The 27,650-nt window shown below is 36.6% G+C and overlaps 1 protein-coding gene across 2 annotated transcripts in view; it reads left to right on the top strand.

Moving 5' to 3' along the window:
- Positions 1-624: 624 nt before the first annotated feature.
- The window catches only part of GTF2A1L (general transcription factor IIA subunit 1 like), a 42,828-nt gene continuing 15,802 nt past the window's right edge, over positions 625-27,650 (top strand). The window contains exons 1-6 of one of the 2 annotated variants that reach the window (XM_028104014.2): positions 625-645; positions 3,114-3,215; positions 3,395-3,518; positions 12,457-12,512; positions 14,547-14,631; positions 15,680-16,266. In XM_028104014.2, the coding sequence (XP_027959815.1) occupies positions 625-645; positions 3,114-3,215; positions 3,395-3,518; positions 12,457-12,512; positions 14,547-14,631; positions 15,680-16,266 (975 nt within the window). The remainder of the gene's footprint in view (positions 646-3,113; positions 3,216-3,394; positions 3,519-12,456; positions 12,513-14,546; positions 14,632-15,679; positions 16,267-27,650) is intronic. The other variant, XM_028104015.1, reaches the window with a different exon arrangement.

Genomic DNA, 27,650 nt, shown 5'->3' with positions numbered 1-27,650 from the left:
AATTACAGAATGCTGGGCCCCATCCCTAGAGTTTCTGATTAGGTAGGTGTGGGGTTGGCTCTAATAATTTGCATTTTTAACAGGTTCCCAGATGATGCTGATTTGCTGTCCTACACTTTGAGAATCAATCACAGATGAGTTTGGCTTTTGTTATATTTTTACTGGAGCTCAGCTGTGCGCGGCGTAGTGGGGGGGGTGAAAATTGGTAGGAGAGGACAGAAGCCGCTAGTCTCCCCACTTCCCTGGCCCAACCCCTTTCCAAGCTTAAGGTGAACTGGAATCTACCACTGCATCGCGTCCCCCCTATTTTCTCAGTCTTTATTTTTTAACAGACTGAGGAAATAAAAGTTCCTTAGGGCTCTGTTGAATGGTCCAAAGCTGTTTAGATCGCACTTAATCAGCCCAGTTTGGCAGGCTTCTTTGCTCATGCGCACCAACCTCTTCCCTCTCTCCAGGGAACCCTGCTCAGCCCACTAGCCTTTCTCTCCTCCCCTGCCCCGCCCCCAGCGTCCCTGCGTAATTGCACAGGCAACGTGCAAGGCGTTCAAAGCGAGCGGCGAGGAGGCCACGGTCGGGCACCGCGTGTCGCGCAGGCGCGAAGGGAGGGGCGCCGGAGCCGCTGTCATGGCCTGCGTCAACCCCGTGGTAAGGAGGACCAGCCCGGCCTCTAGGCCTGTGCTCTGTGTGGAGGGAGGGCTGGTCCAGGTGTCACGGCGGCCCAGTCCTGCGCACACGTTTTCCCCTCCTGGCCTTTTACAGCCTTTCAGAAACCCTGGCCTTAGTGGCCCCGGCTGTTCTCTGTGGGAGGAAGCCGATGAGGACCAGTAGTAGCTCAGCCGGAAGTTGGGATCCGCTCGCTGGGGGAACCACAGCCGCCTCCGCGCGCTCTTCAACCGCCTTGAGGTTGTCTGGGAAGGGTGGTTAGAGCTGGAGCTCACGTTAACCCTCCCAGTTTCCTGTGTGTTTAGAAAATTCCCGAGTTCAGTTGTACTCCCATTGTAATTCTTACTTTCGGTATGGCCATTGTTGATTGGGAGCTATATTATTTACCTGAAGTAACAAGTGATGTGATACTTTGTGTGACCCCACGCATGTTTTTTGAGTTCTACCCCCATTTCCCCATCCTGAATGCCTAAGTATCCAATTGGAATTAAACACAAACCTTGATCTCTTACCCTTACAGTGAGAATTGACAGGGTAAAATGGCACTTGTGAAACGCTCTATCAATTTTAAAAAGCTGAATTAAAGAGAAAAACGAGGAGTCACCTTTATTTTCAGTTCACCTGAACAAACTTCATGTTTGGTGAAAGGCACTGGGCTTGTCCGGGTCAGTTATTTTACGGGTTCCATGTACACATAGGCAGCATAAAAGTGTCCATTTTTAGAGACACGTTATTTCAATGTATATCCATTTTTTTGATAATGTATTTTAAGATATGTAAAATACTCAGGCTTGAATATAAGCTTACCCTGTGTACCATTTTATCTGATAGTGAACTTTACGGAGGGCTGTGTGTATTTTCTTTTAAGAGGTTAAGATGGACTTTCTGGACTATACATAGTTCTAATGAAGGTAACAGGGAGAGGGTATAAAGTCTAACCTTAGTTCCAGAAGAGAAAGTATGTTCAATACCTATTTTGTTTTTGAGAAATTGTGTTCTAATGTTTTATTTTTGACAGCTGCTTTTATACTCTGAGGGTGGATCTTAAGGAAGTTTTTAGCCCTAGGAGTTTTTTCCTCTTGCTGTAAATGTGATCCAACTAGCTGGGATGAACACTGAAGTAGCACTTTAGTATGTCTTTATCAGGGTAAACTGAGAAGAAGCAACTAATCTAGGGCACTTAAGCTGAATGGATAGGCCTGTGAATAACGTGTTCCTGATTGGCCTATTCAGAAGCTTACCCGGGATCTTCAGAGGGATTAGTTATAAGCCTAACTACTCTTGGTGTGAGCAGGAGTATTTAGAGTATTTACTGGGGAGTATGAAAGGGCAGTCCTAGAATGCCAGTTTTTATTGCCAAATCTTGTGGAAGGGTATGGTTCATTGATGTTCTGGTTAGGTTCTGTTAGGAATCCATTTTGGTGCAGTGGTACTTTTGCTTGGCAGTGGTTCACAAGACTACCTGTATTTTGGAAGGGGGATAGTCTTTGGTTACTCTATTGTAAGTGCTTGTCTCAACCTTATGGCTTGCAACTTAATCACATATGTGGAAGTAATATAGTGAACTCTAAAAACTCCTTTGGCCTCTTTGAGAAAAAAGTAACTTGAAGACAGTATGTTCGTTTCCACCTGGCTTAAATGAATTTATTCTAAGCGAAATAAGTAGAAAGACAATTATCATATGATCTCACTCATGTGGAATTTAAGAAACAAAACAGAGCATCAGAGGGGAAAAGAGGAAAAAATAAAACAAGATGAAACCAGAGAGGGAGACAAACCAGAAGAGACTCGTAATCATAGGAAACAAACTGAGGGTTGCTGGAGGGGAGGGGTGGGGGATGGGGTAACTGGATGATGGACATTAAGGAGGGCATGTGATAGTGAGCACTGGGTGTGATACGCAACTGATGAATCACTGACCTCTACCTCTGAAACTAGTAATACATTATATGTTAATTGAATTTAAATAAAAAATAAAAGGGGGAAGTTAAATTCTTTTTTTTTTTTAAAGATTTTATTTATTTATTTGACACAGAGACAGTGAGAGAGGGAACATAAGCGGGGAGTGGGAGAGGGAGAAGCAGGCTCCCCGCTGAGCAGGGAGCCCGATGTGGGGCTCGATCTCAGGACTCTGGGATCATGACCTGAGCCAAAGGCAGACGCCCAACGACTGAGCCACCCAGGCGTCCTGGAAGGTTAGATTCTGACAGAAAAACCAAGTAACTGTAACCTACTATCTTGATGAATTATTATCTCATGTTGGATTGTAGTTCTGTAAGTCAACCTTGTAAATAGCCTGACACTGTGGGTCAGAATTTATGGACAGCTAAGACTGTACTGGGAGTAGATTGCACTTAGTAAAAATCCTTATGGTGGTTTTTCTTTAAACCATAAGAAACCATACATTCAAGCTTGAGAGTTTAAAATGTTAACAGTTGCTTTTTTTGTAGCCTAAACTCTACAGATCTGTAATTGAAGATGTAATTGAAGGAGTGCGGGATCTATTTGCTGAAGAAGGTATAGAGGAACAAGTTTTAAAAGACTTGAAGCAGGTTTGTAGACAATACAAGTTGCCCTTTTTGTTTTTTCTTCTTAAAAAACTGATAAATTTCAGTTTTAACCCCTTAATTATAATTTAATGTTTACCCATTGTGCCATCAGCTGACATCTTATTATAAAGTTAAAGACGTAAGTATCCCAATTTTTTTTTTTAACATTTTTTTCTCCACAGCTCTGGGAAACAAAGGTTTTGCAGTCTAAAGCAACGGAAGACTTCTTCAGAAATAGCATCCATTCACCTTTGTTCACCCTTCAGTTGCCAAACAGCTTGCACCAAACATTGCAGTCATCAACAGGTTGGATATAGCTAGTAAATTAGTACTATTTTGGTCTTCAGAACAAATTCTCATTTGGTGGTGGCTTTATATTAGGGTAATGTTAAGGTGAGAGGGCTTGGACCTCAAAACCATTACTATTAAATGAACACAGAATAAGCCATCATCCCATAATTATTGGCAACAGAATTAGGTTATTCAAGCTAGCTTTTCAAAATATTAAAGTCCACAAAGATGACCAAGTGTTACTTCCGAGGAACAAGTTACATTGTTTGTGGGCTATTGGGAGTACCCACTAGTTATTTCAGAGAATGTGATTGGGTTGAGACAAGGAGTAACCCAGCCACCATTGCTGAAAAAGCAGAGGGAAAAATGGGTGGTTGCATGCTTGTGCTTTCTTTATCTTTCTCTTGCTTGTTGTATATATTATAAATCTGCTATTGTATTGGAAGTAAAATGGAGAATTAACAAGAATGTGGAGATTATTCAGGCTGCTTCATGGTTTGGATAGTATATAATGATGACTAGAAATTAACCCTGCATACTTTTCTTCATTTCTTGGACTTGAAACCTCTGCTTTTGAGGGAAATAATTTTCCATTTTATGTGTATCAATTTAAACTGGAAAAAAGTGGCTAAAAAGATAAATGATACTGTGCTATCATTCTAGCGTTTATTCCTTCTTTTCTGATTCTTATAATTTTTATGCTATCCTAATGTGTGCGTGTGTGTGTGTATGTGTATGTCTACATCCAGCACACACACACATAGGTTTTATTTGGTTTAGTTGAAGTAGATTAATGTCTGCCAGAAGTGAGAGCAGATTTTGGATTAGATTTTGGATTGGATTGTCAGTAATAACTAGACTGTTCATTGCACACTTGGGAAAATTCAAAGGAAAATCACATGGGCCAAGGTGAAGAGAAAATAGTAAGGAGGCTAGTATCTTGTTTATTACAAAAGGAGAATTTAAGTGTGGCAGCAATTATAACTTAAAAAATAAGTTAACAATGAATATTGAATTACCAGACTTTTATCTAATGTTAGTGCTTATAAAGTATAACTTTGCTCTATAAGAATTAGCCACAGCAGTTTTAATTACTAAGTTGACACATAGAAACATTTTACATCAGTTTCTAGAGTTTTGGTTATGCTTTTGTTTTTAACTTAACTATTTTATTAGGTCATCCCTTTTATTTCTCTATTTAAATAACATTTTTTTAATTGAAGAACTTTAAAGAATTTTTTTTTTTTTTTAAACCTCAGAGTGACTTGGAGGGTGGCCAGTGTGGAGGAATGAAAGACTAGACTGTTTTTTATCAAAAGCAGTTAACACTTCTCAGGTTCTTTGTCATTCAAAATTGCAATACTTGATTTTGCCGCAAGATGGTAATATTACCAGTGATTTAAATCACAAAACAGTCTTGCAACTAATATGTCTATCTGGCTTTCATTCTGTACTGTATTCTTATTTTCTTTCTTGGAAGTTAGAATAATAGAAATTATTACATTTAAACAAGACAGTTTTTATTCTTTTCTACATCATTTATAATGAAAAGCTTTAGGAGGCAGTACATGTATCCTTTAAAAAACGCATTACAGGCCTTGTTTTTATCCCTCTTCATTTCTAGGTTCCCTACAATAAGATTCTTGAAGTAAATAGCCTCATAAAATTGAAGTACTTCTTAATTATATCTTCTCATTGTAGGCTTTTAAAAGCCTGATTAAAATAACCTAAACTAACTTACTTCTACAACCTTTTTATCTCTTGATAAATTCAAATTAAATCTACAATGTAGTAAATTATTTGCCTTTGTTCCATCTTTAAAGCTTTTGCCCTATCATATTTCTTTTGACTCTATTATCCATTTGCTTAATAATTTCCTGTATCTTCAGTTGTCAACTTTTTTTTTTTTTTTTTTTGGTCTCAGGACCCCTTTACACTCTTAAAACTTGAGGACCTCGAAGAGCTTTCTTTTATGTGGGTTGTTAAGTATCTATTTATCATATTAGAGATTAAAGCTGAGAAATTTAAAAAATGTTTTATAAATTAAAAAAATTCATTATATGTTAACATAATAACATATATTTGTTAAAAGTAATAACTATTTTCCAGGGGTGCCTGGGTGGCTCAGTCATTAAGCGTCTGCTTTTGGCTCAGGTCATGGTCCCAGGGTCCTGGAATCGAGCCCCGCACTGGGCTCCCTGCTCCGCGGGAAGCCTGCTTCTCCCTCTCCCACTCCCCCTGTTTGTGTTCCCTCTCTCGCTGTGTCTCTCTCTGTCAAAAAAAAAAAAAAAAAGTATTTTCCAGAACAAAAAGTATTTAATGAGAGGAATGGCATTGTTTTACTTTTCTGCAGATCTTTTTAATGTCTGACTTAATACAAGGCAGCTGGGTTCTCATACTATTTCTAAATTCAATCTGTTGTGATACGTAGTTTTGGCTAAAGTATATGAAGAAAATCTAGCGTTCCACGGATGTTTAATTGGAAAAAGAGGAGTATTTTAATAGCAATTTCAGGTAACTTGATACTATACTAAAACTCAACAATTGGTAGTTTCTGAGAGCTTAGTTTAAAGGTGGGAAACTTGAGGCGCCTGGGTGGCTCAGTTGGTTAAGCGTCTGCCTTCGGCTCAGGTCATGATCCTGGAGTCCCAGGATCGAGCCCCATATCGGGCTCCCTGCTCAGCGGGGAGTCTGCTTCTCCCTCTGACCCTCCCCCCTCTCGTGTTCTCTCTCTCATTGTCTCTCTCTCTCTCTCAAATAAATAAATAAAATCTTTAAAAAAAAAATAAAGGTGGGAAACTTTATCAGTGGACTTTTTGTAATGTTAAAGTTCACTGGTGTGTCCTGCACTTCGAAGGACTCCTTAACCTGTATGTGATTTTGTAACATATGTTAGTTATTTGGAAAATACTGTTTCACTGAGTTGCGCACTTGACACTTCCATTATACAAGATAAAAAAATACTATTAATATTACCACACATTTCATCAGAAAAGTATTGGAAAGCTGTCAAGCTCACTGTGGTGGATATAAAGTTTACAAAATTAAGATTTTTGGTTGAAAGCTTGAATTTTACCATTGCCAAACAAAGACTGTCAGTTTTTCTTGAAGTGATGGCACACTTTGTTCATTAAAAAAAAAAAAAAATGACTGCCAAATAGACATGTCTGAATAACCATAGTTTGTGTCACTTATTCTTTCAAGTAAAAATAGTGTTTCTTGAAGAGGTGAGATCAGCTCTCAAGTTAAATAACAGCACCAGTCCTTTTCCATATATTTCCTTGTGTATCTGTATGCCGCAGAAATGCTTTGTGTTCTTCCCATTTCATCCCACAGAATATTAAAAGGAAGTATCCTGGAGGGTTGAAATTTCATAAAAATAATTCTTTATGGTAGCATTCAGGAACTTCTTTAGTGAAACCGTTTTATTGTTACTGTTTTTTTTCTCTTTTTTGCTGTGAGTGAGCAGTGATGGAGAACAAATAAAGTGACCACTAGTCAGGTTTGGTAATACTGCCTTAATTCATGCTAAGGTGCCTTCACTTTTTTTTTTTTTTTTAAAGATTTTATTTATTTGACAGAGAGACAGCAAGAGAGGGAACACAGGCGGGGGAGGGGGAGTGGGAGGGAGAGGGGGAGAAACAGGCTTCCCACTGAGCAGGGAGCCCCATGTGGGGCTCTATCCCAGGACCCTGGGATCATGACCTGAGCCACCCAGGTACCCCAATCACTTTTTAAAAAATTTTTTTAAAGTAGGCTCTACACCCAGCATGGAGCCCAACACAGGGCTTGAACTGATGGCCCTGAGATCAGGACTTGAGCTGAGATCAAGAGTCAGATGCTTAGGGCACCTGGGTGGCTCAGTCTGTTGAACCTCCGACTCTTGGTTTCGGCTCAGGTCATGATCTTGGGGTCCTGGGATGGAGCCCTTCATCGGGCTCTGTGCTCAGTGGCGAGTCTGCTTGAGATTGTCTCTCTTCCTCTCCCCCTTCCCCTGCTGGTGCACACGCAGTCTCTCTCTAAAAAATAAAATCTTTAAAAAAAAGAAGTTGGAGACTTAACCGATTGAGCCACCCAGGCGCCCCAAGGTGCCTTCACTTTTACTCATCAGTGCTCTGCACTGTAAGCACAAATGTCAAAAGTGAACAAAAAAATTGAGAAATGAAAAAAAAATTTTTTGTCTTGGTATTAAAAAATATTTTGACCTTGTGAACATGTTGAAAGGGTCTCATGGACCCCTGCGGGTTTGCAAGAACTGCTATTCTATCCTTAGGGTGATTGTATATAGTTTATAATCCACTTTTTAAAAAAGACAATGTTTTTAGAACTTTACATTCACAACAAATTTAAGAGAAAGTACAAAGATTTCTCATATACCTCTTGCCCCCATTCATGCATAGTCTCTTCAGTTATCAACATCCCCCACCAGAGGGGTACATTTGTTACAATTGATGAACCTACATTGACATACCGTAAACACCCAAAGTCCATAGTTTGTTATTGCTCTTGGTGTTGTATATACTATGTGCTTATGCAAATTTATAATGACTTGTATCCATCATTACGGTATCATACAGAGTATTTTCATTGTCCTAGAAATCTTCTGTGCTCCTCCTATTCATTCTTTCCTACCACACCAGCTCAGGGCAACCATTGATATTTTTATTGTCTCCATAGTTTTACTTTTTTCAGAATGTCCTATAGTTGGAATCAATCATGTAGTATCTAGCCTTTTCAGATTGGCTTATTTTACTTAGTAATATGGTGTTAGGATTCCCTCATGTCTTTTTGTGGCTTGATAGCTCATTTCTTTTCAACACTGAATAATATTCCATTGTCTGGATGTGCCAGTTTATTTAATTGTTCACCTACGGAAGCACATCTTGGTTGCTGCCAAGTTTTGGCAATTAGGAATAAAGCTGCTATGTGGAGGTTTATGTGTGGATGTAAGTTTTCAACTACCAAGGAGAGTGATTACTGGGTTGTATGCTTAGTTTTGTAGGGAACCACCAAATTGTCTTTAAAAGTGACTGTACCATTTCACATTCCCACCAGCAATGAGTGAGAGTTCCTGTCGCTCCACATCCTTGCCAACATTAGGTGTTATCAGTGTTGTGGATTTTGTCCATTTTAATAGGGATGTAGTGGTATCTCATTGTTTTAATTTGCATTTTCTTGATGACTTATGATGTGGAGCATATTATATGATTATTTGCCATCTGTATCTTCTTTGATGAAGTGTCTTTTAAGGTCTTTGGCCCATTATTTAATTGGATTGTTATGGTTGAGTTTTAAGAGTTCTTTGTGTATTTTGGATAACAGCCTATTATCAGATATGTCTTTTGCAACATTTTTTTCCAACCTGTGTCTTTTCATATTATCCTGATTTTTTTTTAAATTTTTTTATTCATTTGAGACACAGAGAGAGAGAGAGTATGAGCAGGGGTAGAGACAGAGGGAGAGGGAGAAGCAGGCTCCCCGCTGAGCCAGGAGCCCGATATGGGGCTCGATCCCAGGACCCTGGGTTCATGACCCGAGCCAAAGGCAGATGCTTAACCATCTGAGCCACCCAGGTGCCCCAATCCTGATGTTTTTTCAAAGGAGTTTTAAATTTTAATAAAACCCAGCTTATCAGTTACTTCTTTCATGGATTGTACCTTTGCTGTTGAATCTAAAGTCATTGCCATACTCACGGTCATCTAGATTTTCTTCTATCTTCTAGGAATTTTGTAGTTTTGCATTTTACATTTAGGTCTCATCTATTTTTAGTCATTTTTTTTTGAAGGGTGTAAAGTCTATGTTTAGTTTCATGTTTTTTGCATTGGATAGCCAGTTCAGCCATTTGTTGAAGAGACTATCTTTGTGCCATTGTATTGCCTTGGTTTCTGTGTTAAAGATCAGTTTGACTATGTTATGTGGGTCACTTTCTTGGCTCTCTGTTCTGTTCCATTGATGTATTTGTCTGTTTTTTCACCTGGTAACACTGTCTTGATTACTGCAGCTTTCTAGTAAGTCTTGAAGTGGGGTAGTGTCAGTCCTCCAACTTTTTCCTCCTTGAATATCACACTGGCTCTTCTGGGTCTTTTGCCTATAATCCACTTTTGAGAGAGAAATGGGATTTCATTAATAATAACCTCAGAATAATAGGTGTAAACTAGGACTGTCCTGGGTTAACTGGGACATGGAGTCACTTTGTCTATGATTGTCCTATTTCTAGAGCAATTCAAATCTGTGTTTGGTCTCCATATCACATAGTTTTTTGTTTTTTTTTTTAGATTTTATTTATTTATTAGAGAGAATGAGAGATAGCAAGCACGAGAGGGAAGAGGGTCAGAGGGAGAAGCAGACTCCCTGCTGAGCAGGAAGCCCGATGTGGGACTCAATCCCGGGACTCCAGGATCATGACCTGAGCCGAAGGCAGACGCTTAACCAACTGAGCCACCCAGGCGCCCTCCATGTCACACAGTTTTTTGATGAAACTATCATCAGTCATTGTGGGAACAAGAAAGGGAAGAATAGGAGTTTTGAGAGGTTTGTGATAGCTTTCATCTTTGAGCATTCAAACTCCTTCAGGTACAAACTATATGTCCAGTTGTTCCTGAATTTAGATCTGGTGAAAATTTCAGCAATACTGTTGGTTCTTGATGTGATTTGAGGAATATTCAATTTGGTTATGAGAGATGCGCATATGTTAATGAGTAGTCACAAAGAATATTGACCAGTCTTTGCACCTCTTGAGTCATATGCCTTGGATATTAAGATTTGGAATGGTTTAAAGCAGGACCCGGAATTGTGAAGTTAGTAACTGCCTTTAATGTAGCAAAGACTTCTTGTTGTATAGGAAAAAAATAGCCTTGTAAATGTTATTATGTAACATTATCTCTTTCTTAATTTACACTTCTTAAATTACATTTGTGGGATTGAATTCTTTATTGTAAAGCCTATTGTTTGTGAAATTTAATATTTCTAGAATATATACATGAAGACCAAAATTCTAACACTCTTTAAGAGTGTTAGAATTTTTACTTAAACTAGTAAAGACACATATTCAGTTAAAACTTAATTGGTTATTGGAACCATCTTGAATATTTTAAAAAGCATGTTTCAGGCACATATAATGGTATATATAATTTGTGAAAGTATGCAAATGGTGCAGCTAGTATCAAAATTAAGTAGGAGCTGCATGAAACTTCACTATAAAACTGTTCAATACTTTTATTCTGATGACTATAAAGAAACTCTTAAACTCTTATAGCTCTATTTGATTTATATAAGATTAGAGAATTATCCTTTAGGATTTATTGCAAGGTATTTAAAAGAGGGGGATTGTTGCTATTTTTCCTCAAGAAATTCATTTAATTGCTTTAGACAGCGTGTTAACAGATTTCTGTTTCCTCTCAGGCTGTGGCTTCAGCTGTACTAGCTTAGGCTTAGCTCACTTCAGCTAATTAAGACTAATACCCTTGTGTTCCTGCCACACCAATTCTTTCTAATTTAGCCTTTCTAAAAGAATGCCTGTTAATAAGCAAAGCCATAGATGAACAGAGGATAAAAATAATTTTCTGCTACATTAATCATCAATCTCTGTAGCTTCACTTCTGTTGTTCTAATGTGGGAAGAGTGGTTAGTTTAAAAAAAATATTTGGTCTTCTGAGTGACTTGTTCATGATGGAGCCATTTTAGTGTCAGAAGCAAATTTTTGGGACAATTTACTTTAATGTGGTATGTAAAAAAAAAAACCATAATAAACATTATGTTTAATATTTGCTGCATAAACACGCTAAAACATTCTTTTTATTAAAAGGCAAAATGATACTATCATAGTCATGTTCAGCTAGGTAAAATGAAGCTTGAGGTAAACTTTAAGGTTACATTGATCAACTGAGGTCTTTCTACTATAGTTACTGTTCTTCACACTTATTTTTTTAATGCTTCCCTTTCTAACCATTAGGTCAACATTTTAGCTGTATTATAAACAAAGAGATAGCATAGAAAGTTGGTAGGTAATAAAGAAAAGATAATGTGAGATTGCAACTTTAATGCAGGTTGGGGTGGTCTTCTAGGAATTTGTTCTCTTGTATTTTTTTTAGTAGTCATACTTGTTTCATGCACAGACTTGTGAGGACATGTTCTTACTCATTTATTCCTAAAACTGTGTAGTTGTGCTGGCTTAGTCGGCTGAAGTATTGTAAATAACTTTTCATGCAATGAATGAATTGGAAATTCTTTTGCGCCTATAAAATTTAGAATGGTTTATGTTGGGTTACATTTTTTTTGCTCAATAGTACAGTCTTTGGGAAATGTGCTACTTGAATAAATACTACTTTTTCTCCCCTATCAAAAGTTATAATGGACATCTAGTGCTACATTATTTAATAAAAATAACCTAGGTATTTTCTTATGGATTTCTATACTACGGTATACTTTGTAACAATGAAATATTTTCTTTTGGTACTTAAAACAGATTAGTTGTAAAATCTTTATCTGAAGTTTTTGGGAAAAAATATAATTAAATTCATTTATCTCACTTGCAATTAGGAAGTTTAGAATTCACCATGGTCAGACATGTTAGTGATGGAAAACAGTTTTTTAAATTTTATTTTATTATGTTAATCACCATACATCATTAGTTTTTTTTTTTTTAAGATTTTATTTGTTTGACAGAGAGACAGCAAGAGAGGGAACACAAGCAGGGGGAGTGGGAGAGGGAGAAGCAGGCTTCCCGCTGAGCAGGGAGCTCGATGGGGGGCTCAGTCCCAGGACCCTGGGATCATGACCTGAGCCAAAGGCAGACGCTTAACAACTGAGCCACCCAGGTGCCCCTACATTATTAGTTTTTGATGTAGTGTTCCATGATTCATTGTTTGTGTGTAACACCCAAGCTATACTTAGTAGTTTTATTAAACTGGCAAATTGTAACAAATGTATAATGTTTATTTTGTTTTCTATACAGCATCATTAGTTATTCCTGCTGGTAGACCTCTTCCCAGTTTTACTACAGCAGAACTGGTATGTAGCCTATTTGATATATATTTTTAAGTATATGCCTTACTTTTAGCGAATGGTAGCAGGAGGCTGGGCATAGATGTAATTCGTAATCCCCCATTTGAATGAGAAGATGTAGTAAGGGATGGGGAGACAGGAATAACTTCTAAAACATACATGTTGCAAAAACTGAGGAGTTTCAGAATTGACATTTTCTTTACCAACTTTTCCTGTCTTCCAGAGCAGTTGTTAGCATCTGCCAGTAGTATCTATAAATACTATTGTTAGTATCTACAAGTTCAGGAAATTTCTGAAGTTAAATTCTATGGAGTTTTAATACACGGTATAATGTTGTATACTAGGTAGATCCTAAATAGATGATGTTGATACTTTCTGATTTTTTTTTTTTTTTTTTTAGTAAGTTGAGCCACATAATACTTCTTTTCATTTAAGTGGAGTATTTTGGTCATTTTTTTATCTTTGTGTTGTAGAGATTTAGAGTATAGGTTTCCCCCCAAAGATTTGGGGCAGAAAATAAAATTACAACTTGTATATAGAAAATTGAGTAGTTTTCAGGTGGGGAAAAATAGCACTTTTCCTCTTTTACCTTTCTTCAGTGGTATGTAATCCATTGTTTTTCATCTTCTTTCAGCCCACTTTCTGGGCCAAAAGGTTTGGTGGGCCATTAATTTCCATTTCTTCATTAAAAACAAAACCACACCCCTTACCAGGATTTTTGGAAAGAATGGTGTTGCTTTTGATAGGAGACCAATGAAAAATACATCTGCCTTTGAAATTCTAGGGACTACTTTTTCTCCTGGTTAAAGAAATAATACACTTCTAAATAGTAAAAACAAATTATAAAGTAAAAAGTGAAAGAGCCCTGAAATATTGTACCCCAAAGATAACTATTTTAACTGTTTGATGTATATCCATCTAGCATTCTTTTGTGAAAATTACATTAATTTTCAGGGTAAAAGTAGGCTCATTCTCTGTGCTGGTTCTGTAATGTTTTTACTTAGTGATACAGATGGATCCTTTTCACTGCCAGTTATATATTGACCTTAGTGGATATATCAGTTTCATTAACTGATATTTTACTAAGGGACATTTAAATTATTTTTAGTTTTTTTCCTAATATAATTGATTATATTTGTAAATAAGTTTTTGTGTATTTGTGATAATCAGGTAATGAGGATACATTCCTAGAAGTGGAATTTCTGGGTCAAAGATTATGCATGTTTTCAGCTGGGTTATAATATAATTGCCCTCCAAAAGGATGGTGCATACATACTCATATAAGCAGTGGTCTGAGAAAACTGGTTTTTATCACATCCTTACCAACACTGGGTGTTACTAATCAATCTTAGAAATTTTTGTAGGTCTGGTAGGCAAAAACTTTGGTCTTTTGACTTAGCATTTGAAAAAATTAAAAACCCTGAGGTTTAATTTTTTTTAAAGATTTTATTTATTTATTTGAGAGAGAGAGAGCACAAGCAGGGGAAGTGGCAGGCAGAGGGAGAAGCAGGCTCCCCAAGGAGCAGGGAGCCCAAAGCAGGGCTTGATCCCAGGACCGCGGGATCATGACCTGAGCTTAACCGACCGAGCCACCCAGACACCCCTGAGGTTTAATTATTCTAAAATAAAAATTGTACACTATTGTATTAACTAATTTAAAGTACCATTAGCGATCAACCTATGGATTAGAGGACTCCTATAACAGCTGTGGTTCTTGTATCTGACAATTTGAGGATCACGGACTCGGGCAAAGCTGTGTAGTGGAGAAGTTATAGGAATCAGTGTTCATACTGTTTACTAAGACTTTACTGGCTTCATTGTGAATAGCCGTAGAACAGAATTCTTTTTATCCTTAATGAGATGATCTAACTCAAATATTGAAAAGCTGTTTTGTTCAAAAAACTTAGCCCCAGTGTTAAATGTCCAACCATTGTCCTGTTGTCCTGAATCAGACTTTTTTTTTTAATCCCTGTGAGATCAGGAAAAAAAGATAAAAAGAAAACCTTTTTCTAACTTTCTAATTAAATTTCTCACATCTAGAGCACCTCAAACTCTAGTGCAAGCTTCACTTTTCCTGGTTATCCTATTCATGTACCAGCAGGTGTGACACTACAGACTGCATCTGGTAAGAGTATAGTCCCCATTAAATTCTTTTTGTTTTTGTTTTTTTTTTTTTGCATTGGTACTGAATGCTGGATGTTAATTTTCATGATTTTTAATAAACTGTATACCAGAAGTTACTGAAGTTACAGGAACTTTTAATACAACTTATTTTAAAAACAATAATAAATGGTGGTTATTCCTGTTGTGGAGGCAACCTACCATAAAAGACACTGTTCTAGGTCTGTCCTGTAACTTATTCCCATTTCTCTTTCCCAGCATTTTAAAAGATGCTTTATGTATGTTTCTTTAATTCAAATCAATTATCTAAATTTTGACAAATACAAAATAACATACCTGTGTCCCTGCTAGCTCTAATCCAGAAAGACTAAAGATGACATTGATCAACCTTTGCCTCCTTTCTTCCTGGAGATCATGTAATAGAATATCCAAGTTTAGAGATTAGCCAAACTTTGCTTTTTCAGAGTACTGTGTCTTGATTTGAAAGAGAATCCTATCTATTCTTTAGGTTTTTACAAAGTTTAAAGCACCTAACTCAGTGCTCAAAAAAATAAATTTCTTCCTCCTCCTTTTTAGTGTTGTTTTAAAGGAAAAAAGTGGGGGAGGGGATTTGATAGCTTTTGAAATTACTAAACTCTTGTTGGATAACATTGTCTTACAGTAGTTACATGGTATCTTGGATTTTAAATTTATGTGAAATACATTCTCCATTATTATGTTTATTAAAATCCCAATTTGGGTTGGTAACATAGTAATTTATCAAACGATGGGATAGGTCCATGGAGTAAATATTGGTGGCCTCAAAATGTGCCATATGAGCAATAGTAAGGAAAGGCTAGAGTTCAAGTGAGATGGCTTTCACTGGTAAGAATAGAATAGTACATATTTATTGTCGAAAACACAATCTGAAGAATAAAATAAGAGCTCGTGGAGATAACTATGAGCATATTGATGTGTTTTTGGACAGCCTTTGTGCCTGAGGGTTTCTTTTTTATTTTTTAGAGGAAAGTAGGTTTCTATCATACTTACGGTATTGTTTTCTCCTTTTTGAGGTCACCTTTATAAAGTCAATGTACCAATTATGGTGACACAGACTTCTGGAAGAGCAAGTATTCTCCATCCAATTCAGCAAGTATTTCAGCAGCTTGGGCAGCCTTCAGTAATCCAGAGCAGTGTTCCACAACTGAACCCATGTTCTCTCCACGCGACTGCTGAAAAACCAAAGAGAATAGAAACTGTGCTCCAGCAACCCACAATTCTTCATTCTGGGACAGTGGATAGGAAACATTTAGAAAATGCCACCAGTGATATACTTGCACCTCCTGGAAATGAGCATGAAATCATGTCTGAAGCTTTGTTGAGTCAGCCGGAAAGCTCTCAGTATATCCGTCTTCCGGGTGTTGTGTTTCCTCCACAGGTCTCTCAGACACACGTGCATGGGGAGCCAGTGCTTGGTGTTGCAGGCAGCATGACTCAGAATCTGAATGGTGGGCCCCTCTCCACTGGCCGACAGGGGGCCCAGCACCAGCACATGTCTGATATTCAGCTTCGTGTTCTTAAAAATAGGATGTTTGGATGTGGTTCTGTAAAGCAGCCAAGAAATACAGAGGAGCCCAGCAGCCTACCTGTCTCAGAGAAGGTAGTTCTCTGTTGATGTGAATGGTATCAGGGGACAGACAGCGGCGGGTGATTTGACATCCTAAGGTTTTTTTAAGCTGTCAGGTACTCAGAAGTATAAGTGTTCTGTTTTTTCCTTTAGAAGATTATTTATTACTGTTTTTAATATAGCTATCAGTTCTTACAAATGCCCAGCATTTCAAACTTTTAATTTCAGTTAATGAATTAGAAGAGTCTTCAAAGAAAATGGATTTGTTTTAAAGTAATCCATTTTACCTCTCCCTTACATTGTGAGGATGTTTGTTTGCGTATAAATTTAAAAGACCCAGAAATCAATCCTAGTAATTAAATGAAAATAAATGAATATTTTGAGGTAATTCTTAATATGCAAAAGAGGTCCAAAGTATTTTTTTAAAAGTTGCTCTACAAAATTTTCCTAAACTCCCATAAGAAAACTTTCCCTTATCCTGCTAGTACTTTATTTCTCCTTGCTTCCTGAAATATGAGTTAATGTCTTTTGGAATTCAAACTACTAAAATACAGCTTCTAATTACTTTGCATATCGAAAATAGGTTCGAATTATTAATTTCCAAGGAATTCATAGTGAGGGCAGACAGATTCATGGAGAATTTTGGATGGTAAAATTTAGAAAAAATACTGAATTCTTTTTACATATGTGAAATATGTCTTACAGCTAACTCCATTTATACAGTTTAGTCACATATGACAACTAATTAAACGTTTATGTGTCTAGCTAATGGTTTAGTGGTCCTCTAGAACTGCTGTACAAACATGTAGCAGTGGATAGTTAAGTGCTACTTTAACATTTTCCTAGATGGAAGGGAAAGGTACCGGGTACAGTGAAGGGTAATGAATGAAGAAAATGACTGTCAGAAACTGTTGGACCTGTTTTAGAAAGTTTCTGATGTTTGATGAAGCCTGTTCAAAATCTTGTAGCAAGTTGAGTTTTGGTATAAAGTAGAAAGATTAAAATCTTTTTTGAGTATTTTTTCATTATATTTTCCGCATAATATATAAAATTTGAGAAATGTAGGCTAAACTCATAATTAGGAAACATTTGTTTTTGAGGTAAAAAATAACTGTGAATTTAAAATAAGTGTGTGTTTTCATCACTTAAAATTTTTGGAGGCATTTTTCTCCTGAACTCTGTATGAACTTTGCAGAGTTTTGGTGTGATGATTCAAGGACTTATTCTGCTGTTACTTATGAGATGTCACCTTGTACTTTGTTCTGAAAGGGCAAAATAGATTAGTTAAGGGAGATTAATCAAGAATTGTTTAGGGGATATTGGTCACGAACTTAGGTTGAAGCCGCAATAGGTTCAAATTCCAGATTGACCATTTACAAACAAGCTATGTAATGTTACTCTCTGAAATTCAGTTAAAGTCTATAAACTGGGCATGAAACCAACCCTATAATTTTTAGGATTATCAGAGATGATTTGTATAGAGTTTGTAATAGCTTCTAAGCTTTAGATTAGTGCTATTACGCTTTATGGGCAGGAGATAAATTGGGTAACTTTTTGTATAATTCTTTGGTTAGTTTTAAAATAGAGCTATGTTTAAAACACAAACATCCAAATAGTCAAAAGTATTTACTTCATAAGGTGTTTTTTTTTTTTTTTTTATTAATACACAGCAGGGACTTTTCAAATAGTAGTAATCTGGTAAAATTTATGCTGATAAAATTTTCGAAAGAATTATAAATAGGTTTTTTTTTTAAGCAGCTTTTCAGTAATTCTTATTGCTTAAAGCAAGTTACAATTAAGTGTACGTGTTTACTTGTCTTGTGCAGACTACCAGAGATCTAGTTTCTATGTAGGTTTAACATTCTTACTGTTGCATAAAATATATTCCTGACAATTTTTGATGTGCTCCTATTTTAAAGTACGTATTACTATGTTAGGTTATTCTTATGTGTGGAAATTTTGTTTTATAATCTTAGAAGGCTACAGAGAACTAGAAACTCAGGTTTTTATTTGAACTCAAAAAGTAGGAGTAGGAGAGAAAGGGGTATGGTAATGTATCTTCTTGAACTATTTTTTATCTCTTGTCTGCCCTCCCCATCATCGTCATTGCCCCACCTCCAAATACTGTCATTTCTGCTGCCTCATCTTTTAATTCTTTACTTGACTGCAACCTCTTACCTTCTTTCTGAGCTCCTTTTTATGTCTCTCTCCTGTTTCCAAAGGTTCTGTCCTCAGACTGTTTCTCTTCTTACTTGAAGTTTTCTTTGGGCGACCTCATGGATTATTACGGTTTTAACTACCACCTATTTGTTGATGACTAGGTTTCTAACTGTATTACTCCCTTGAGATTTATTCTCACGTCTGTTCGCCTTCTAGACAGTGCTACCTGAATGTCACAGTAATTCACTGGTCCTCTGCAGAGGCACTGCATGGTACCACTGCCCAGCTGGTTTCCCACGCTAAGGACTTACAGTTAACTTTTGGCTCTCTTTCCCTCTTATTTTCCTTATATCATGTGCTTTTTAAAAATTATCTTTAAAATTGCTGTAGAGTGTATACAACATACAGTTTATCATTTTAACCATTTTTAGCTGTACTGTTTAGTGGCATTAAGTACGTTCATGGTTGTGCAACCATTACTACTATCCATCTCTAGAACTTTTTCATTGTCGCAAGCCAAATCTCTGTACCCATTGTATAATAACTTCCCATTACCCCTCCATTCAGCCCCTGCTAACTTGTACTTTCTGTCTCTATGAATTTGATACCTCCTAACTGGAATCATAAAATATTTATCCTTCCGTGACTGGCTTATTTCACTTAGCAAAAGATTTTCAAGGTTCACCCAGGTCATAGCATGTGTCAGAATTTCATTCCTTTTTAAGACTGAATCATGTCATTTGATAACTTTATTCATAACTTAAGTACTAAATATTTTGGGACTTTCTTCCCTCTTCATCTCTCCTGCCGTTGTCCTCATTGTCTCTCATTTAAGATAGTATAATCGTCTCCTAACTAATTTATTAGCCTGTAGTCTGCTTTTTTCACTCCACTCCTCCTGGTCCATCCATTTAGAGGTTAAAGGCTTAGGCTTCAGGGATCAGAATTATTGATCCCTTCTGCATCCCTTAATAACTATGTGACTTGGGCAAGTTATTGTCTCCTCACATGTAATAAGGGTAATGGTACCCTCAGTGAGTCACTGTGGGAGGATTGCAGGAGATGATCAGGGGGAAGTGCTCAGCAGCACACTACCTAGCACATGGTAGTTCAGAGTGTGTTAGCTGTTGTCTCAGGGCTTCTGACGGCTACCAGAGATTTACCCAGAATGCAGCCTGCTAAACAGGTCACTGACGGTTATTCACCTGGAAGGTAAAGTTCAAGTTCCTTAATGTGGCATGCAGGGACCTCCATGTTCTTTCTCTGCCAGAGTTTCTTACTTTTTCTTCATTTCTTGCCTACTACTTTAGTGGGAATGCCAAACTGTGAGTGCTTCTCCGTTAACCTTGGTGTATCCTCCTCTATTGCTTTTGTTATTCCCTCTGCGTGGTGCCTGAATCTTCTCCTCCCATCCTCCCCACCCTCCTCTCTGGCTAGTTGCTTCTTAGCCACTTAATACTTCCTCCAGAAATTTTACTTCAGTGCCTATCTATCCCCCCTTCATTTTTGGACTGGCTATATCTTCTGTGTTATCATTGTACCTTAAGCATGTGTGTGTCATCATGTAGTTAAAAGATACATTAAAGTGTCCTGTTTGCATTGAGAGGTACATTTCATTAATCTTTGTATACATAGCGCCTAAGAATATATACACATTCATGTATACTAGAATATACTGTGCCCAGGGTGGGGCTTGAACTCACGACTCTGAGATCCAGAGTCACATGCCAGGCACCCCTAGAATGTAAGCTTTTAAAGAACAAGATCTATGATTAATTATTTGGCTCAGTAGTTCTCAATCCTGGCTAAGTATTACAGTCATTCGGGCATTAGGGGCGCCTGGGTGGCTCAGTCCATTGGGTGTCTGCCTTCTGTTCAGGTTGTGATCCTAAGGTCCTGGGATTGAGCTGAGGCCCCCCCTCCTTGGGCTCCCTGCTCCGTGGGGAGTCTGCTTTGCCTACTTTCTCTGCCCCTCCCCCACTTGTGCTCTCTTTCTCACTCTCTCAAATAAGTAAAATCCTAAAAAAAAAAAGAAAAATCGCTGGGGCATTAAAAAGTTCCGGTCTACCCCCAAGAGATTTAGATCTAATTAGTCTGGAATGGGGTCCACTCATTAGTGTTAAAGAGTTTTCTGAGGTACTTGTAAGAACGTAGTTAAGGTTAGGAACCACTGACTTAGATCAATGTATGAATGAAAAATGGATGGAGTGAGGGGTTAAGAGAATATATAACTTCAAGAGCTTTAATTTTTCTTTCAAATCCATTCTGATACTCCTCTAAACGATCAGTCATATCAATAGTAAGTTGAATTCAGAATTCAGTTAACTGAGCAAATATTTTTTTGAGTCACTGTGTGTCGCTCCTAAATATTTCTAAATCAAAGATTTTTAAACTAGATGTGATATTTTTCTTTATAGGAAAAAAGCCAATTTAACAAAATACTATTTTGTGTTTGTCAAAATAAGGTACATTTCATGCCAGGTAAGAGTGGAGTGGCATGGGATGCAATTGTACATTGTCAGGTAATAGGTAATCATTATTGCCACTCATGTTATGGTAAATATGTGGATTAAATTTCTGTTAGGAATGCAGATGTATGATGCCATTATGATTATAGGCAATTCAGTTTTACAGTTTAGTTAGAAAATGTGAAAAAGGGTGTTATAGCTTAGGTTTCTCTTATATTTATCCCCACATATAGGTGTGAAGTTCTGTTAGTTCTCACTAGCCATTGGAAAAACACCGTTCTTTAATTAAAAGAAAGCTTAAATTGAAAGGATTGGAAACTGGATTTGGCAAACAAAGCTTTATCTTGAAGCCTCCTGTGCATTAGCTTATTGTATTACCCAAACACAGAAGCCATATACAATTGAAGAGACCTTGGTGAAGCTGAGAATCTTGGAAATTACTGAGCTGCCTTGTTTTAGAGCAGAGAAAGTAAACTGAAGTAGGCCTCTGTCAGATGACATCATCTGCACTAGAATTGTTGACATATCTTCACACTCAGCTGGAATTCATAGAAGAATCAGCAGTAACTTTCCTTTAACATTCAACAGGATGAAAATATGAATGCTTCTCAGGGCAGCTAGCATTTGATTTTAATCATCATTTGTATGTTAGCACCATCAAAAAAGTTACTATGTTGTGAAACTTTTTATTATTTTTTCTTAGCAAAACTTGGTACCTGTCTGTAGAGATGGAGCTTCTGAGATGGCTGGCAACAAATGGTTTTGCCGCTTCAGGAAAGAGAACATTGCTATGTTTCAGCACATGGCATACATTAATGCTAAGATACAGCCAGTAATTCTAAAAGAAGTCTCATCGGCTGCCATGAAACTCAGATACATTAGAGCAAAAGTATTGAATTATTGCCTTTTCCAAGACATTTGTCAAAAAATGTGGGCAAAATGTTAAGTTCTTCATGCAGAATTTTTCTTGCTTTTCAAAGGACAGTGCTTGAAGTTCCTAATTGATTGTTGGGGAGACATTGATTATTTTTGAGAGAACGAAAACCCCCTTATAAGAATTTGACAGGGAGAAGTCCATTGATACATCATGTAGTGGTTATTTGGCCATATGAAAGACTTAAATCTTCGTATTCATGATCCTGTGGTATCAGTTTTGGATGTTGCTGCAAACCTGCTGGCTATTTTGGTCAAATTACCATCTTAGAAGAAGATTGGAGTCAGATAAACATATGAACTTAACCAGTGCTTGGTGGAAGTGTTTCTGAAGAAATTGAGAACAACAAAACTCTTGTAGTTACTGATATTAAATTTGTATTTGTAATTTTACTCCTGTCCCAAAGTAAACAGGACCTTACTGATTTAAGATAAGATGATGCTACATGAATTTAATCAGAAGAGTCCTGGAATCTTCAATATTCCTTAATAAGCTTAAACTTTTGCAAAGTACTGTGGGAGCTCAGATTAATTTTGCAACAAAACATCTTTTGGGTTGAGGTTTTCAGTACTTGCCACTATTTATTTTTTTAAAGATTTTATTTATTTGAGAGAGAGAGTGAGAGAGCACAAGCAGGGAGAGAGGCAGGCAGAGGGAGAAGCAGGCTCAAGGAGCCCGATGTGGGACTCCATCCCAGGACCCTGGGATCATGATCTGAGCTGAAGGCAGGTGCTTAACCGACTGAGCCACCCAGGCATCCCTACTTCTCACTATTAAAACCAAGAGCCAATTCCAGCCTGTGGTTTAGGCCTAGGACTAACCTAATCATAATTTATATCAGATTTATTGAGGTAGAATTTACATACGATGAAGTTCATACTTTTTTAGGTACCCAGTTTTTAGGTGTACAGTATGAATTTTGACAAACACTTGCAGTTATATAACCAGTACCAAGCTGAGATACATAACATTTCTGTTACCCCAAAGAGGTTCCTCATGCCCTTTTGTAGTCAGTATCCTCCCTCTGCCTCCATTCCCTGTTAGTCACTCAGTGATCTGTTTTCTTTTGGTATAGGCTTGCCTATTCCAGAATGTCAAAACAACTGGAATAATGCAACATGTAACTTTGTGTTTCATCCATGTTGCATGTATCAGTAGTCCATTGTACCACAGTTTATTCATTCACCATTTGGACATATGGAATCTTTCCAGTTTTTGGCATTTGTGAATAAAGCTTCTAAAAACATTTGCATGCAGTTGTTTGTTGTATTTTGGTGTGGACACAGATTTTCTTTTCTTTTGAGTAAAAATACCTAGGAATGGGATTTCTAGGCCATATGATACATGTATGCTTATAAGAAACCACCACACATTTCCAAAGTGATCATATTTCCACCAGCAAAGTATGGTAGAATTTTTCATTTTTCTTAGCAATGTATAAGATTTACAGCTACTTGATATTCTTGCTACTTTCATACTGTTTTCTGGAGAAGAGAAGTTTGTGGTTTTGATGAAGTCTACTTATTTTTTCCTTTTGATTTCTGTTTATATATCTTAGCTAACCAAAGGTTGCAAAGATCTCACACATCTAAAAAATTTTTATAGGTTTCACATTTGGGGCTGTGATCCATGCTGGGTTAATTTTTGTATACAGTAAAAGGTTAGGTTCTTTGTTCTTTGCATGTGTATGTTCATTTGTTTTAGTATCACTTGTGGAAAATACTAGCCTGTCTCCACTGAGTTGTCTAAAGCTCATTGAGTGTCTGAAGCACTTCACCTTCAAAGAAAATCAGTTACCATATGTGTGTTGGTTTATTTCTGGACTTTCACAGTTTGATGAATTCATGTGTCTATCTTTTCAGTCATACCACACTGTCTTAATTGTGGTAGTTTTATCGTGTATCTGGATATTAGAGAGTACAAGTCTCTCAACTTTGTTCTTTTTCAAAGTTGTTTTGGTTATTCTAATTCTTTTGGTTTTCCATATAAATGTGAGAATACGTTTGTTGATTAAAAAAAACTGCTAGGACATTGATTTGAGTTGTGTTGGGTCCATAGGTCAAGGGGAGAATTGACATCATCACGATGAGTTTTCCAGTTCTTAGATATGACACGTTTTCTGTTTAGATCTTTGACTTTTCTCATTAATGCCTTGTAGTTCTCAACATACGCGGAATGCACGTGTTATTTTTTTATCTAAGTATTTTGTGTTTTTGGGTGCAATAGTACTAAATAGTACCAAAAGATAGTACTAAAAGATAGTACTAAAAAGTACTAAATAGTACTAAAAGACACTATAAAGAACAACTTTATTCATATTTTATGCTTCAGTTGCATTACTTATAAAAATATATTTTCAAAGATAGGGTTATTGAGAAAAAAATTTCCATGCTTCTTTACATATATTGTAAATTTCAAAAGGTTGTGCCAGTTTTCCTGCTACCAGCACTCTGTATCACTGTATTTTATTACATACTTGATAGTTCATTATCACCATTGGTTTTGTTCTATTTTTTCTATTATGGTAAACCTTTACCATTTTAACCCTTTTTAACTGCACAGTTAGGTGGCAGTAAGTGCATTCACTTTGCTGTGCAACTATGACCACCGTCCATCTTCAGAACGTTTTAGCGTTCCCAAATTGAAACTCTATGCCTGTTAAATAACTCCCCATCCTTCTCTCACCCCAACCCTGGCAGCCACCATTCTGTTTTCTATCTCTATGAATTTGACTATTTCAGATACCCCATAGAAGAGGAATGAGATAGTATTTGTCCTTTTGTATCCCTTGTCACTTAATACAATGTTTTCAGTGTTTATTCATGTTGAGGCATGTGTCAGAACTTCTTTTTTAAGGTTAAATACTATGTGTTATGTACATACCATATTTTATCCATTCATCATCTGTCCATGGGCATTTGGGTTGCTTATACCCTTTGGCAATTTTGACTAATGCTACTGTAAATTTGGGTGTACAAATATTTCAAGTCTCTGCTTTCAGTTATTTGGGGGGGGTATATAGCCAAATGTGGAATTGCTGGATCATATGGTAATTCTATTTAAACTTTTTAAGGAACTACCGTACTGTTTTTCCATAGCAGCTGTACCATTTTACATTCTCACCAGTGCACAAGGGTTCCAATTTCTCCACAGGTTCACTAGCACTTGTTAGTTCCTGTTGTTTTATTCCTTTGATAATTGCCATTCTAATGGGTGTGAGGTGGTATCTTATTGTGGTTTTGATTTGCATTTCCCTAATTGTTAGTGATACTGAACACTTTTTTAATGTGCTTACTGGCTATCTTCTTTGGAGACATGTCTATTCAAGTCCTTTGTATGTTTTTAAATCAAGTTGTTTTTTGTTGTTGGATTTCTTATATATTTTGGATATTAACTCCTTACATATATGGCTTGCAGACATTTTCTTTCATTTTGTGGGTTGCCTTTTCACTCTGTTCATAATGTCCTTTGATACATAAAGATTTTTAATTTTTGATGAAGACCATTTTATCTATCCCCCGCCCCCCCCTTTTTTTTTGCCTGTGCTTTTGGTATCCTATTTAAGGAATAATTCTCGAATCCAAAGTCATGAAGATTTCCCCTATGATTTTTTCTGAGTTTTATAGTTTTAGTTCTTAGGTTTAAATCTTTAATCCATTTTGAATTAATTTTTGTATATGGTGTAAGGTAAGGGTCCAACTTCATTCTTTTGCATGTGGATACCCACTGTTCCCACTGCCATTTGTTGAAAAGACTGCCCTTTCCTCATTGAATGGTCTTGTCATCTTGACAAAAATCATTTGACCATATAATGTGAGGATTTGTTTCTGGGCTCTTTGTGCTATTCCATTGGTTTGTTGTCTGTCTGTATGCCAACACCACACTGTTTTGACTACTGTAGTTTTGTAGTAAGTTTTAAAATCATTATGTGTTAGACCTCCAACTTACATCTTTTTCAAGATTGTTTTGGTTATTCAGGTCCCTTAAGATTCAATATGAATTTTAAGATGGATATTCTATTTCTACAAAAGAAATAGGGAGAGTGCCTGGGTGGCTCAGTTGGTTAAGCATCTGCTTTCAGCTCAGGTCATGATCCTGGGGTCCTGGGATGGAGTCCCACATTGGGCTCCTTGCTCAGCAGGAGCCTGCTTCTCCCTCTGCCTCTGCCCCTGCTTGTGCTCTCTCTGTCTCTCTCTTTCTCTCTCCTTCTCCAATAACATCTTAAAAAAAAAAAAAAGAAATAGGGATTTGGGTTTTGATAGGGATTGTAATGAATTGTGTAGATGGCTTTGGGTAGCATTAGCAATATTAACTCTTTTTTTAAATTTTATTTTATTATTTTATGTTAATCACCATACATTACATTATTAGTTTTTGTTGTAGTGTTCCATGATTCATTGTTTGCATATAACACCTAGTGCTCCATTTGCAATATTAATTCTTTTAAATTCATGAACACAGAATGTCTTCCCATTTATTTCTGGCTTCTTTAATTTCTTTCAGGAAAGTTTTATAGTTTTCAGTGAGCAAGTCTTTGGACTCTTTGGTTATGTTTACTCCTAAGTATTTTGTTCTACTTGATGGTATTTTAAATGGAGTTGTTTTCTGCATTTTTTTCAGGTTGTTAATTATTCGTGTATAGAAATGCAACTGATAATTGTGTGTTAATTCTTGCCTTTTGCAATTTTGCTGAATTCATTCATTAGTTCTGACATTTTTATGTGTGTGGAATCTTCTGGGTTTTATACATGTATGAGATAGTATTATATGCAAATAGGTAATATTACTTCTTCTTTTCCAGTTTGGATGCCATTTATTTATCTATCTTGCCTAATTGCCCTAGCTAGGACTTACAGTACATTGTTAAATAGGAGTGGCAAGAGTGGTCACCTTGCCTTGTTCCTGATCTTAAAGGAAAAGCCTTGAGTTTTTCACCATTGAGTATGCTGTTAGCTGAGGGCTTCTCATAGATGGCCTTTATTATAGTGAAGAAGTTTCCTTCTAGTCCTAGTTAGAGTGTTTTTTAAAAATCATGAAATGGTGTTGAATTTTGTCAGATGCTTTTTCTGCATCAATTCAGGTGACTGTGTGTATCCCCCTTCATTATGTTAATAGGTTGTATTACATTGATTGATTTTTCATATGTTCAATCATCCCTGCATCCCAGGAATAAGTCCCACTTGGTCATGATGTGTGATCTTTTTAATGTGCTGTTGAATTCTGTTTGTGTTAGTATTTTGCTTAGGATTTTTGAGGATTGGTGTTAATTCTTCTTTAAATGTTTGGTAGAATTCTCCAGTGGGGCCATCTGGTTCTGGGCATTTCTTTGTTGAGAGATTTTTGATGACTAATTCTATCTCCTTATAGATCTATTCAGATTTTCTATTCATGATCCATTCTTGGTAAGTTGTGTGTTTTTAGAAATTTGTCTGATTCATTTAGGTTATCCAATTTGTTGATATACAGTTCATAGTATTCTCTCATAATTATTTTTACGTAAAATCAGTAGTAAAGTTTCATTTCGCTTTTAGTTGAGTCTTAGCTTTTTCTTAATCATTGTAGCCAAAAGTTTATCAATTTTGCTGATTTATTTTGAAGAACCAATTCTTAGTTTTGTTGATCTTTTTTTATTATTATTATATTGTTGATTTTTGTCTCTTGATTTTTTTTCCCTATTCTTTACTTTATCTCTGCCCTAATTGTTATTATTTCCTTCCTTATACTAGCTTTGGGATTTGTTCTTCTTTTTCTAGTTCCTTACAGTATAAATTTAGATTATTGATTTGAGATCTTTTCTTTTTTAATGTGAACATTTATAGCTATAAATCTCATTCTTAGCACTGGTTTTGTTGCAT

Source organism: Eumetopias jubatus, unplaced genomic scaffold (assembly GCF_037043125.1).
Source record: "Eumetopias jubatus isolate StellerSeaLion01/CBP00866 unplaced genomic scaffold, mEumJub1_p1.0 scaffold_9, whole genome shotgun sequence".
NCBI classification, from domain to species: Eukaryota; Metazoa; Chordata; class Mammalia; order Carnivora; family Otariidae; genus Eumetopias; species Eumetopias jubatus.
This window is presented reverse-complemented; position numbering and strand designations above follow the sequence as displayed.